This window comes from Bos indicus x Bos taurus, chromosome 13 (assembly GCF_003369695.1).
Source record: "Bos indicus x Bos taurus breed Angus x Brahman F1 hybrid chromosome 13, Bos_hybrid_MaternalHap_v2.0, whole genome shotgun sequence".
NCBI classification, from domain to species: Eukaryota; Metazoa; Chordata; class Mammalia; order Artiodactyla; family Bovidae; genus Bos; species Bos indicus x Bos taurus.
The window spans coordinates 67,474,800-67,489,688 of NC_040088.1; the positions used below are offsets into that span (position 1 = coordinate 67,474,800).

Sequence of the window (14,889 nt, forward strand, 5' to 3'; positions counted from 1 at the left end):
TCAAGAGTCTTCTCCAACACCACAGTTCAAAAGCATCAATTCTTTGGTGCTCAGCTTTCTTTATAGTCCAATTCTCGCATCCATACATGGCTACTGGAAAAACCATAGCTTTGACTAGACAGACCTTTGTTGGCAAAATAATGTCTCTGCTTTTTAATATACTGTCTTGGTTGGTCGTAGCTTTTCTTCCAAGGAGCAAGCGTCTTTTAATTTCATGGCCACAGTCACCAGCTGTGGTGATTTGGGAGCCCCCAAACAAAGTTTGTCACTGTTTCCACTGTTTCCCCATGTATTTGCCATGAAGTGATGGGACCAGATGCCATGACACCATGAGGAGTGGGGTAAAATGCAAATATTAGGATTTATTTATTTCTAGTCCACAAACGCAAGATCTTCTACTTTCTAGGCAGAACTCACCAGAGTCCGCATGATCAGAGACCAGCCTCAGGATGTGCCCAGGTTCTCCATCGATGTTGAAACAGACCGTGAGGTTGCTCAAGGGGAAATCCACGACAAAGTGGGGGTCTCCATCCGCTGCCAGGCCAGGGCAAGAACGGGAGAGAAAAAGAAGAGACATTTATTGGGCACCTTCCCTGTGTAAGCACTCTTTTCGTATTTTCTCTTGTGTTGTTGACTTACTCCGTGTCAACACGAGGAAGATGCCTGGGAGATGAAGTGATGCAGCGGTTACACAGGTAGCTTGTGGAAAGTAAATATTTGAATGCAGGTCCCCTAAATTCAAATCCAACGCTCCTGTGATGACACTGCAGTCAACTGAGCTGCAGGGGTAAGCGGGGCCTCAGCCTACACCCCTACGACGACTGAGTCCACATTCTTCAATTCCCTCTGTGGCTGCTCCTAACCCCTTCTGTCACGCTTAGGCCAGCCTAGTTAAGTGATGTGGATAAGAACTTCCTGTCCTGTCTCTGGAGAGCCACGGCCCTAGAGACGTTCCCAGCGCCAGTCGGACACAGCCCTTGCGTGAGTGGCAATGACTGAGCCCAGTTTAGAGCTGGAGACAAGTGAAGGACACAGTCAGCAGGAGGCCAGTCAGCAGTGACCATGGCAACTCCTCCTCTGGGTCCCACTGACTTTACTGCTCTCAAAATTCTGTCCGCAGATAAGACCACAAAGCTTGGCTGGCCCCTGCTCCTCGCCTGTTCCCTCATTTTCACCTCTGCTAAAGACGGACGGTCTTGCCTCTCACTGTACAAACTATTTCCCAAGAGTCTACATCAGTTCTCTTTTCCCACAAGAGTGGAGGGTTCGTTTCTCTCTCTACACCAAACACAACATGTTTCCGAATTCCCCTCTACTTCATGTGTACACACGTATGCATGTACAGGACTGAGTTTCCTGTATACGTATATATTCCACCATTCGTATATGGTGAGGGGTGGTGGACCAGGAGTTCAGTGTTTTCAAGCTATGAGCCAGTTAAGGGTCTTGGAGGAGCTGCTGAGAAACCCCTTCTGTTCCCAGCCTGACTTAGAGGGGCCTCTGAAAGAATCTGGTTGATCTCACTGTAAACTGCCTTAAGCATCGAGTGAAGGACAATGTAATAAAGACATACAAGGTACTGGTCTTCTGTAGATGAGAAGATGACAACCAGTGGAGATAAAAGTGCATACTTTTGGTGCTCTGTGGGCACACATATAACTACGTGACGATTCTCTGAGAGTGTCTTGTGCTCATACCACATCATTTGTACTCAAATCTTCCAAATTCCTTTACAAGGGAAGATGTTGCTTGCTCCAAAAGAGGAGAGGAGAGGTCTGGAAGTCATTACTCTGCTCAGTATCCAAGAGGAAAGTTTTCTTGCATTCCATAACGCGTGTGTGCTCAAAGGAATGACACCCTACCCACTGGGGACGATGTGTTTCCTCTACCCAGAGCTAATCTCCAGACTCCCTGGCTCTGCGAACCCGCATGCCCAGTACATCAGCAGCAGGGCAATAAGGAAGGCTTACAAAGGCAGATGTGTACATTTGAAGAATAAAACCCAGCCAGTGGGTCATTATTCCATCCAGATTTTTATTGTAATCCCAGAAAGCTGGCCAAGGGAAATTTTATGGTATCGTTATCTGCTCTTTCCTTCTAAAGCCAAGGATTATGAAAATAATAGAATAATAATGTTTAAAAAGTGTGCACTGTGGCAGATAACTGTAACACCAGAAGCTGGAAGCGAGCATACTTCAGATCTCTAAAAACAAATGTCTTTTCAACTCAGTCATAATGAACGCGTGCCTCTGTCCAATCCATCCTTCTACCAGGGCTCCTGCTAGGGTCCTAAGGACTGTGTTATCTGTGGAGTTTAGGTGATGGTGTAATGACAATCGGGATTTTGAGAACTGCCCCCAGGCTGCAGACTTGACCTATAAATATAGGTCCTCACATCTTGTTCTATGAGGTGATCTAACTGGCTTCAGGGAATTCCTGGTCATCTTAGTCCTAAATATCTCAACTCTCAATCACACACAAGCTTATTCTTTCCTTTACCTGATGTTTTGGAGATTTTAATCCTTGGGTTGTATGGTTTCTTGACAGCAGGTCCTAGAGAGGAGAAAGAAGAGACCCACCATTGTTATTTATTAAAGAGGAGGAAGTGAGAGGTATAGAGAGTTGAGATGAGTCAAATACAGCTTTCACATACATTTGTGACCATTTAAAAACATTGGTTTTACAGGAGGAGCTTGGCCTCCCAACACAGAGGGAAGGTGTAACATAAGGAGGGGAAACTATTTTATTTCTTTATAAATTAAATAATATTCTTCTTGCCTGTGATTTCTGTGCATATGATAGGAAAAAAATGCAGAAAATATTCTATAGTTATGGGGGAAGGGGAAAGTAGAATTGTTTAATGAGGACAGAGTTTTAGATTTGCAAGATGAAAAAGTTCTGGAGATCTGTCTCACAATGATGTGAATATACTGGACACTACTGAGCTGTACACTTAAAAATGGTTACAATGTAGAGGCCAGAATGGGGGGTGCCAAGAGGGAGGGGGTCGGGGGAGGGATGGTGGGAGGTTGTAAAAGCAAATGTAAGCTTTTACAAATAAAATGGAAAAGCAACAAGGCCCTACCGAATAGCACAGAGAACTATATTCAATATCCTATAATAAACCATCACGGAAAAGACTAAAAATAAAGAATGTATATGTGCGACTGAACTGGATTGAACTATGTATAACCGAATCACTTTGCTGTTCAGCAGAAAGCAACCCCACATTGTAAATCAAATACACTTCAATTTAAAAAAAGAATGGAAAAATGGTTATGATGGTAACTTTTATTTAACTTTTTTTTTTTTTTATAAAATAGCACTTTACAACAACCAAAAGGATATAAAAATGTAAAAGAAAAAGATATCATGGCAATCCAGGTCTAGAGCCATGAGTGTAAACACAATTCACAAAGCAGCAGCAAAAATAAATATTAAAAAATAACCCAAAAGTAAATTACTTTCTGTCAATAAAATAAAATTAATATCTTGTTTCAAGCTGTCTGTATTAACAAGATTATGCTCCTCTGATGCTTGTGTTTCATTGATCTTTGCACCCAGAAAATGAAGATCACAGTATCTGAATGTTTCTAAGTGCTCCCTTCTCTAACTGACCCCTCATAAGCAGGACATGGGCTGAATCAGGTCAACCACACGGGAGAAATGACATCTCAGTCTGGATGCCTGCTTTGGGAGCCTTAAACTGTCACGGACACTCAAAAAAAATCTTAAAATTAAAAAATCATCAGAGCTTTAAACAAAAGGAGGAAATTGTCTGAGTACTAACTGATGCTTCAGGAAAATTTTACATCTAACGAGCCTTTTGCTCAATCAGTTGGTTATTCCTCATATGTGTTCTTGGCTCTCTGAGTCCTGTGTCGTTTATGAGTTTGCTATCTCCCGAAGCTGCAGAAATTTGAGTTACTAACATCAAATCAAGATGTTACTCAAACCCATTTTCCCTGGATGTGGCACAGATCTTGAGGCATGAACTCACAGCACCATGCAACTTACTTATTCATCCTTTTCACCAGAATGAATATTGTTCTAGGTTTGCCAAGACAAGCTCCACTCTTTCTAAAAACGCAATGTAGCATTTTTCACCTCTACATCAGGCTCTGCACTTTTCGATAAATTTCTAGTTCTGCACTCCTCATGGGAGAGGGTATCTAACATGTGTAGAACACTCATTCTGTACTTAAGATGCTGCACATTAATCCTTGCAACAGCCCTTCAGGAAAGACACCACTATCTACATTTTACAGGTGAGAGAACAGAAGCTCAGAGAAGTTCAGAAGCCTGCCCCAGGCCACAACTGGCAAGGAGGAGCCACGAGCTGAAATGGTCTGGATCCTAAGGTTGTGCTCTCTCCACGACGCCCAGGTGATTCTCAGAGTTTAGAATCTGAGGATCGCGCGAGGCCGGGTTCACGTCAGTTCCCTCACCTCAGGACATGTGAACCTGGCAGGAAGCTAATAAAAACGTCACATATGAAAAGAGTGCTGTTTTCCACAAGCAGATATTACTGAAATATAACCCTTTGCTTTGGTTGAATTACTTTTCCTGCCGTTTTCCCATTCTTTTTTTTTTTGGCTGCACCTCGAGGCATGTTGGAATCTTAGTTTCCTGATCAGGGATTGAACCTGTGCTCTTCGCATGGAAAGCGGATTTTTAATCACTGGAGCACCAGGGAAGTCCCTCTCGTTCTTGTTTCTACTAATTTCCCCTGAAAAATGGCACTGGGACAGATAATAAAAAATTTCTGTTTCAACTCTGGATTCTCTTATACAGAAGAACTTAATTTCTCCTGTATAATTTAAATAATATCTATAATAAAATAAAATTTCATTTATTTCATTGTAAACAAAATCATTAAAATTTTAAAAATACAATTTTAATAAAAACATGAGAAGTAACATTCATAAAATATACAAGACACGGGCTATGATAAACCTAGACAACGTATTAAAAAGCAGACTTCACTTTGTTGAAAAAGGTCTGTATAGTCAAAGCTATTGTTTTTCCAGTAGTCATGTATAGGTGAGAGAGTTGGACCATAAAGAAGGCTGAGTGCCAAAGAATTGATGCTTTCAAATTGTGGTGTTGGAGAAGACTCTTGAGAGTCCCCTGGACAGCAAAGAGATCAAACCAGTCAATCCTAAAGGAAATCAACCCTGAACATTCATTGGAAGGACTGATGCTGAAGCTCCAATACTTTGGCCACCTGATAAGAAGAGCTGACTCATTGGAAAAGACCCTGATGCTGGGAAAGATTGAGGGCAGGAGGAGAAGGGGTGGCAGAGGATGAGATGGTTGGCTGGCATCACCGGCTCAATGAACATGAGTTTGAGCAAACTCTGGAAGATAGTGAAGGACAGGGAAGCCTGGCATGCTGCAGTCTATGGGCTCACAAAGAGCTGGGCACAACTGAGTGACTAAACAATAAAATACAATATATAGTAAAATTTCATTTTATTTTACCTATAAAATTTTATCATATAACTTATTTTTATCTATATAAAATCAAGCATATGCATCAAATTACATAACTGAAGTATTTAAAAATATAGAAAGGTGGGCTTCCCTGGTGGTCCCCTGGATAAAAATTAGACTTGAAATGCAGGGGAAACCGCTTTGAGCCCTGATTGGGAAGGATCCCCCAGGCCGTGGAGCAACTAAGTTCATGTGCTAAACTCCTGAGCCTGTGCTCCAGAGCCCAGGAGCCACAACTACTGAGCCCACGTGTGGCAAGTACTGAAGGCTGTGTGCCCTAGAGCCTGTGCTCCCCAAGAGAAACCACTGCAAACAAGCCTGCACGCTGCAGCTGGAGAGGAGCCCCCACTCTCCCCAACTAGAGAAAACCCACGTGCAGCAATGGTTTTCTGGGAAAACCCAGAAGAAGTTGTGGTGGGAAGACCCACCACAGCCCAAAAAATAAAATAAATAAAATCTTTTAAAAATATATAGAAAGGCACTTAAAAATGAATATTTGTTTACTTGTCTGTTCCTTCCTGTAGGCACTCAATATTGATGATTTATCGATAGACTGACTTTACCTTCTTGAACTCTATAGTGATCCACGGTTTATAACAACACACACACAAGCTAATCCACTGTTGGCTAGGAGCTGCAGGAATAGAACATTGTTTATAAAAATTACGACACAAGAAAATAAAAGAGATGACCTTGGCCTGAAAAAGCAGCCAGAAAGGGCCATGCGGGTCCCCACACTGAGCCCCATACGCGCTCACCTGGCTGCAGGTGTGTGCCCCGCAGGCTCTGCATCACCGTTTCGGGTCCAGTGGCCATGGACGTGCTGGACATGCCGTAAGCGGCCTCTGGGGCCTCTGTCCGCGGTGCTGACTTTAGTGTCATGGATGTGAAAGGGATGAGGAAGTGGTGGTTCACGGCCAGAGCCTGGGCCTCCTGCCTCAGCCGCTCCCTTTCTGGCTCCTCGATGCTCTGCAGCCAGGCACTCAGCAGCTCCTTCAGGGTCAGGTAGCTCCAGAGACGTTCCAGGTGGTTGGGCTCCTCCTGGCCGCGCCCCCTGGGCCTGGGGCTCTGCGGGACGTCGATCCCCACCTTCCGGGGCTCCACGGGCACGTCCTCCTTGAGCACCACAAACTTCTTACTGTTGCTGGCCGTGACCTCCACGTGCAGCCGGTCCATTGCCCTGTCCACCAGCTTCCCTGCGATTACGATCTCCGAGCCGTTGAAATAGTTGGGGAACAGTGTCCTGGTGGCACGCTCCACCAAGCTGGGAGGATAATCCACGCGGATGTCGGAGAGGAGTGGGGTCCTGATCTCATCGTAGAACCTGGAGAGGAGGAATGGAGGGGGAGAATCAGGGACTGCCCAGGCGGCAAGCAGGACAGGGCTTAGAGGAAACCATGGGCTGTTGGGGAGGCAGTTCTGATCTTAGAAGCAGCCAAGTCCAACATTCCACCCAGAACATTTCAGACAGGAGGCCATGCAGCAGAGGCTTGAATACCACTGGTGATGGGGAACTCACTACTCCACAAGCTCCCTCGTCTCTTGTCCACTGCTCTGAGGAGGACCAGGGAGCTTCTGGCAGTAAATCACAATTTTCCTTTCTGCAAGTTCCACCCACTGGTCTCCGTTTTGCTTCTGGAGTAACACAGTGTGAATGAGGGTAATCCACCTTCAGTATTTAGATGCTGGAAGACACTGACCTTCAGACGGGTATAGACACTGCTGCATATTCCGTGAATATGCATACTCCTTACCTAGCCTAATCCATCTTAACAAGTCTCCACAGAATATAATTTTAAGAATCCCTAACAGTCCTGCCAATACGTCACGTGGTTTTTCTCATTAAATTCTATCATCCGGCCAGAATCCTCCTGTCACAGGAGAGAAGGCTGAGGCACAGAGGGTCTTAAGGCCTGAAGTCATGAGGCAGGGCCAGAATGTGAACCCAGATCAGCCTGATTTTAAGACGCATAGATCAGATTTGGGGTCCAGCCTCACGTCCAGGCCTCCCACTGAGCCTACCCCTGCCCTCCCCTCGCCCTGAGGACACAGGCAGACCACGGACCCGATGAGCTGGGCGCGGGCGTCGTGGTCTTCGTGGACTCGCCGCGTGAGCCCGCAGTTCTCCAGGGACAGCTTCTCCAGCAGCTTGAAGTCCACGTCGGCCCCGATGCCCACGGTGAAGATGCAGACCCGGCCCCGGGTGGCCTCCCGGGTATTGTTGAGGATCTTGAGGGTGTGGGTCTCCCCGACGGTGGGCTTCCCGTCCGTCAGGAAGACCACGAGGGACACGCTTCGGTCCTCGATGTCGTTGTGGGCCACGTAGTCGTTGAGCAGCTGGATGCCCCTCTGCAGGGCCCCGTTGATGTCCGTGCCTACGGGACACAGAACACGATGCTGGAGGCTCGCTGGCTCCCTCACCTGGACATATCTTCACACCCCTCCCATGCACCTGCAGGGCTGACAGGTGGGGAGAGCAGCCCCCTGCACTCACTCCAGGCCACACAGGCAGCCTAGAAACTCCGCAGATGCACAGGAAAGGTGCAGAGTTATATAACCTCGTCCTGAAGGTGTCTGATGGGCGTCCCAGGTGGCTCAGTGGGTAAAGAATCCGCCTGCACACTCTTTATAATAGCCGGGACACGGAAGCAACCTAGATGTCCATCAGCAGACAAATGGATAAGAAAGCTGTGGTACATATACACCATGGAATATTACTCAGCCATTAAAAAGAATGCATTTGAATCAGTTCTAATGAGGTGGATGAAACTGGAGCCTATTATACAGAGTGAAGTAAATCAGAAAGAAAAATACCAAGACAGTATATTAACGCATATATATGGAATTTAGAAAGATGGTAACGATGACCCTATACATGAAACAGCAAAAGAGACACAGATGTAAAGAACAGACTTTTGGACTCTGTGGGAGAAAGCGAGGGTGGGATGATTTGAGAGAGTGGCACTGAAACATGTATATTATAATATGTGAAACAGATCGCCAGTCCAGGTTCGATGCATGAGACAGGGTGCTCAGGGCCGGTGCACTGAGATTACCCTGACGGGTGGGACCGGGAGGGAGGTGGGAGGGGGGTTCAGGATGGGGAACACATGTACACCCATGGCTGATTCATGTCGGTGTATGGCAAAACCACTACAATACTGTAGAGTAATTAGCCTCCAATTAAAATTAAAAAAAAAAAAAAAGAATCTGCCTGCAATGCAGGAGACATGGGTTTGATCCCTGATTCAGGAAGATCCCCTAAAGGAGGAAACGGCAACCCACTCCAGTATTCTTGCCTGGAGAACTCCATGGAAAGAGGAGCCTGGTGGGCTACAGTCCACGGGGTCACAGAGCAGGACAAAGACTGAGTGACTGAGCACACATGAGGGTCTCTGATGGTGCCTCAGCTTAGGGGTCTCCATTCCCTTAGCATGGCCGACCTGCACCTCTTTCGGAGAATTGCTTTGCAAAGGCAGGAGGGTGTTGGGTGCAGGGACTTGGAGAAAGAATACACCCCAAAGGGAAGCAGGGAGCACCGAGTGTGGAGGTGGGAATGTGGAGACCTTCGTGGGGATGTCACGTATGGCCTGGGGCTGGAGGACGAGGATTAGAGAACTCACTCATTTTTTTCTTATTGCTGGCATCGCCTTTCTGGCTTCCTGCCTCTTCAGGGTCTCCCCTGTCCACAAGGACCCCACCAAGTGAAGGCTGTCCAGTTTATGCCTCCCACCACCGCTGCCATTTCTAATTCAGACATGCTTGTCACTAGCAGCTCTGATTAAAGTCAGGGGACACTGCCTGCAGCGGGTGCTGGACAGGTTTTTTGCTTGGGGTAAGGTGAGATGGATGGCGTGTGGAAGTTAAATCTCCCAGCCAACACGAAGCTCTAGATCCTAAGAGTTTCGTTCAACTCTGTTGCAGCTGCTCTATTATTACCAAGAAAAGTCGAGAGTTCTGATAGCAGACATGAACACCCATTTCCTTTTTCTGACCCCAGGGGTTAGTTTTTTAAGTGGTCTTCTTGACAGACCAAATATTTCACTCATTTTCAGTACACAGTTAATGATTTTTAGTAAATGTATAAAGCTGTGTACCCATTACCACCATCCTGTCACCTGACTGGCGTGCTTTTTAATCTGCCTGCAAAATCTACCGTATTTGATTGAACCAGAAAATTTCCCCCATTGCTTCACATCCTCCAGAATTTCTGGCTGAAAATATAGATGTCTGTGACTGTGCAAATGCATCACTAATTCGTTCTAAGATGCACACATGGTCCACACGTAAGGGAAACTTACAGCTGAGACAGCACGCAGCACTTCTCTGGGTTCGGCCGCTTGCCTCTCTGGATGCCTCACCTAGCTTCATTGCCTCTGAAGGTGTGCACGTGGACCAGAAGGCAGGTGTTTATTTCCTCTTTGATCCAGAACTTAAGCGATGATGCCAAATCTCTCATTGCACTTTAAAGCCAGGGACAGCCCCAGGCAAAGGATGTGCTTAGCTTTTCTCACGCCAGGCACAGCAGGGCTTGGCATCGAATCTCTGTTAAGCTGAGGCATCTCCTGCACACTTAACAGCGGGGGTGGGCAGCAGGGGCTGGGCCTTCCCCGGTGGCCCAGAGGCTAAGACTCCAGCTCCCGAGGCAGGAGGCCCGCTTTAATCTCTGGTTGGTGAACTAGATCCCACGCCAACACCAAGAGTTGGCATACCACAACTAAACGATGCCTCGTGATGCAAGTAAGTCCTGGTGCAGCCAAATAAAAACAAAAAGTGAAAAAACAACAGGAGAGTTCCCATGGAGCCGCCCCAACCATCCCACTGAGAGCTCCCCCAGGGATATTAAAGGGCCACAGTGCACCAGCAAGAGGGACTATTTGGGTAAAAATGGCCATGTGTGTGTGTGCTTAGTCACTCAGTCGTGTCCAGCTCTTTGCAAAACCTGCCAGACTGTCCATGGGGATTCTCCAGGCAGGAATGCTGGAGTGGGCTGCCATGCTCTCCTCGGGGGGATCTTCCCAACCCAGGGATCGAACTCAGGTCTCCCACATTGCAGGTGGATCCTTTACCAGCTGAGCTACCAGGGAAGCCCCAAAATGGCCATATCTGACAGCTAGAGACGACCTCCTGTGTGAGGCCACTGTTGTAAGTACTTTAAATATTTTAACTCATCCTAAAAAAAGTCCATTATCCTCATTTTACAGATGAAGAAAAGGAGGTAGAGAGAGATTAAATGCCTCATAGCTGGTGGGGCTGGATTTAAATCCAGGCAGTCTGGCTTCAGAATCCATGCTCATCTCCTGATGAGGAGAGGACAGTAATTTTCTGTTCATCTGCAGAGGGTTGGGTCAATGAAATGCTGAGACAAAAAAAAAAAAGGAAACCAGTGTGGTTTCTAAGGTTTAGATTCCAAAAGGGCATAACACGCATTACCTGTTTTCTAAAGCTTTATCCTGCTCCCCCCAGCACACAAATAGCATTCTAATAGTAAGCAGCATCTTTAAATAAACTCCTTTTAATGCATATTCTTTAAGTGGGTGCTGTATGTCAGGAGCTATGCCAAGTTGTTGCTCAGTCGCTAAGTCGTGTCCAGCTCCTTGCAATCCCAGGGACTGCAGCATGCCAGGCTTCCCTGTCCTTCACCATCTCCTGGAGTTTGCTCAGACTCATGTCCTTTGAGTCAGTGATGCCATGCACCATATGATCCTGTCGTCCCCTTCTCCTCCCGCCTTCAATCTTTCCCAGCATCAGGGTCTTTTCCATTGAGTTGGCTCCAGGAACTACAGGCTAAACAAAGATTAAGGGAAGTCTTTTTCCTCAGAGACTTCCCAACTTCCTTCCAAGGATCATCACTAAAATATTAACTCTAAACTTTCATTTCTCGCTTCAACCAGTAAAACAATTTCTAGATCACACTGTTGTGGAAACTGGTAGGAAATCCCATTGTATCCATAAATCAAAATTCCATTCACACAAGATCAAGTTCCAAACAAAGGTCATTTGGGAAACCAGAGCTTTGCCTTGGAGGGAAAATAACCAACATGAGTGATGAGAAACTCAGACAGAAGAGGATGGACAGAACTGGGTGTTTTCTGTCTCCAGATCTCGAAAGCAGATCACCTGAATCCCCGAGGAGATGGTGTCTCTATGGGCCTCTATGAAGGATGGTAAAGGTCCAGTCAACATGCCAATACTGAGCTTTGGCCAGGTGCCCACTGTCCTCAGGATGAGTTGACAGCGGGAGTAAGATCTGGGCCCAGGGTTGACGGCACTGACAGCCAGCACAGGTGGTAACACACTGTCCTGAGTCTCAGATCATCTCAGAGCTCTTTCTGGCCTTTCCCCTCACCTGCGCCCTTACCTTGGCACCGCCCCCAGGCGAGGCTGCAAAGGCTCCACTGCCTTTCCACCTAGAGCATCTCCCAGGCCTTTCCACCTAGAGCATCTCCCAGGCCACCGTAGTCCAGGAGGACCGACAGCTCAGGGGGGCGGCTCCACTGCCTTTCCACCTAGAGCATCTCCCAGGCCACCGTAGTCCAGGAGGACCGACAGCTCAGGGGGGCGGCTCCATCTGCTGCCTTAAGGTTCTCACACTCAAGCACACAAAGCACTGAATCAGCCACTTGGCTTTCACTCCTGGCCCCGAAAATCGGTTTACAAAAAGAGCTGCATTGTTTGGGATCCGTGAGATAAACCAGGAAAGGCTCCAAAACCTATCAGGTATTTCCCCCGTAACTTATTTGACCATCTTAGTTCGGTGCCCAGAAAAGGAGAAGCAAGCTCCTGGGGAAAGTGCTCACCTGTTATCTCCTTTCCTGTGATCAGCGTCAACTTTCAAATCCCTGTATCGTGTCTCAGCAAACAGGCAAAGCAGGACGTACTTACCTCCGCTAGGCGACATGTGGTGGATGTAGACTTTGCCATCTCTGATGCTATTGGGAGTAACTGACACCAAATGGTCCTTCCACACTTTGATCCGGTTGGAAAACCCAACGATATTGAAATGGTCCTGGGGTCGCAGGTCATGCAGAATTGTGAAAAGGGCATCCTTGGTCTAGGCAAACACAAAAGCAAGGCCAGTCATGTCCCATTGCATGAGTCTACACATCCCCTGGCTTGGAAACTGCACGCTGGGGACAATCCCAGGGTTATAATGGAGTGCCTGCTCTGTAAAGGGACTTGGATAAATGTCAAGGAACTTTATCACCTCAGTTCAGTTCAGTTCAGTCCTCAGTCATGTCCGACTCTTTGCGACCCCATGAATCGCAGCACGCCAGGCCTCCCTGTCCATCACCAACTCCCGGAGTTCACTCAGACTCACGTCCATCGAGTCAGTGATGCCATCCAGCCATCTCATCCTCTGTCATCCCCTTCTCCTCCTGCCCCCAATCCCTCCCAGCATCAGAGTCTTTTCCAGTGAGTCAACTCTTCGCATGAGGTGGCCAAAGTACTGGAGTTTCAGCTTTAGCATCATTCCTTCCAAAGAAATCCCAGGACTGATGTCCTTCAGAATGGACTGGTTGGATCTCCTTGCAGTCCAGTGGCTCAGTGGGAAAGAATTTGCCTGCAGTGCAGGAGATTTGAGTTTGATCCCTGGATTGGGAAGATCTCCTGGAGGAAGAAATGGCAACCCACTCCAGTATTCTTGCCTCGAGAATCCTATGGACAGAGGAGCCTGGCGGGCTACGATTCATTGGGTCACAAATGAGTCGGCCAAGACTGAGCAACTAAACAACAACGTGTTTTACAACTTTATATAAAACACGAATGTTTTTCATATACGAAATGTCCTGTCTGCTCTGATCCACATACATCAAGCCCTAAGCCTCTGGAACTTCACGACTGCTGTTCTCGAGACCTGGGGTGTTCTTCCCTGCTGCCTTATGCCCCTGTTTCATCTGACAAGTCCTTAGTCATTCTTCAAAACCCAGCTAATGCGCTATATTCTGTTTTGAAACATTTTCTGGCTCCTCTAAAGAGAGTGGACCTTCTGTCCTCTAGGCTAGCAGTGCCCTCAACGTACTTATAGAGTAAGTGCGTCCCCGTTTCGACTATAGTCCACTCCATGTCTCTTTCCCTTCCTCCAGTGAAGGCAGGTTCCATCTATTATTTTTTTTGGTTGTGCTGGGTCTTCGTTGAGGCACTTGGGCTTTCTACAGTTGAGGAGCAAGGACCTGGTTGCCCTGAAGCATGTGGGATCCCAGTTCCCTGAACAGGGATTGAACATGTGCCCCCTGCATTGGCAGGTGGACTCTTACCCACTGGACCACCAGGGACGTCCCTCCATCTATTTTCTTATCACCCAGGGCAGAGAACTCCTGACACACCCTAGAGAGAAGTTCAGAAGATGAAAGAATACAAGGACGATTCGTGAATGACAGAGGAAGGGTGCGAATCAGAACTACCGCTGGATTTTAAGAGAGAACGAAGCACCGTGGGCTGCAGTGACGTGAGAAGGCGTTTCAGAGAACAGAGGGGATCTGAGGAAGAGGCCCGAAGGACCTGGGTAACTTGAAATACAAGGGAGGACATCCTGGAAAGAAGCCAAGAAGGTCATATGTTACCACATGTAACATAGATCGCCAGTGGGAATTTGTTGTATCCAACACAGGGAACCCAAAGCCAGTCCCCTGGGACAATCAAGAGGGGTGGGATGGGATGGGAGGTGGGCTCTAGAGGGAGGGGACATGCCTCTGGCCTATCCATGTGGATGCACAGCAGAAACCATCACAATATTGCAATCACCCTCCGATCAAAAACAAAATACAATTTAAATAAATATTTAAAAAACATTACACTGCACACCTTAAACCTACAGTGCTGTATATCAACTGTACCTCAGTACAACTCGGGGGAAAGCAAGTGACAAAAAAAAAAGACACAACAGCCCCCTTCTCTGAGATCCTCTTTCACGTGGCACACACACACTTTTCTGGCACTCATGGCATGGCAGTGTCGTCATTTCTTCCAGCCCTTGCCCTTGCCAGGACCTCTGCATCTGCCGTTCCCTTGATGGATGCTCTGTCCCACAGTAGGCGTGCCTGCTGCCCCCTCCTCGTCCTTCCGTCCTGGGTTCACTCGCTCCTCTGTCCTTTCAAGCCGGCACCCCGACCCCTGCCTTCCCAGCGTCGATAGAGAGAATGTGATGACATATTTGTGCATTCACTGGACGGTCCAACTCAGCCCCACGTCTCTGAAAAAGCTCTGCAGGAGCTTTTTCTGTTCTGTCACTCTTGGGTCATACCCAGCTAAGCCTGCCCGCGTGGCAGATTCTTGAAACAGGCTTGCAGATAAAAGTGAGTGCTGGGAAGACTGTCCATCTGTGACACCAGACTCCTCAAAACAGCTGCCCCCTTGTTTCCTCCCTGCCCTCCCAACACAACAGTTGGCACA

General features: G+C 47.4%; 1 protein-coding gene across 1 annotated transcript in view; it reads right to left on the reverse strand.

The window, feature by feature from the left end:
* ITIH5 (inter-alpha-trypsin inhibitor heavy chain family member 5) overlaps positions 1 to 14,889 on the reverse strand; it is an 84,969-nt gene that overhangs the window by 8,729 nt on the left and 61,351 nt on the right. The window contains exons 8-12 of the mRNA XM_027560165.1: positions 12,382 to 12,550; positions 7,562 to 7,871; positions 6,255 to 6,820; positions 2,500 to 2,553; positions 418 to 534 (exon numbers count right to left, since the gene is read on the reverse strand). Coding sequence (XP_027415966.1) covers positions 418 to 534; positions 2,500 to 2,553; positions 6,255 to 6,820; positions 7,562 to 7,871; positions 12,382 to 12,550 — 1,216 coding nt within the window. The remainder of the gene's footprint in view (positions 1 to 417; positions 535 to 2,499; positions 2,554 to 6,254; positions 6,821 to 7,561; positions 7,872 to 12,381; positions 12,551 to 14,889) is intronic.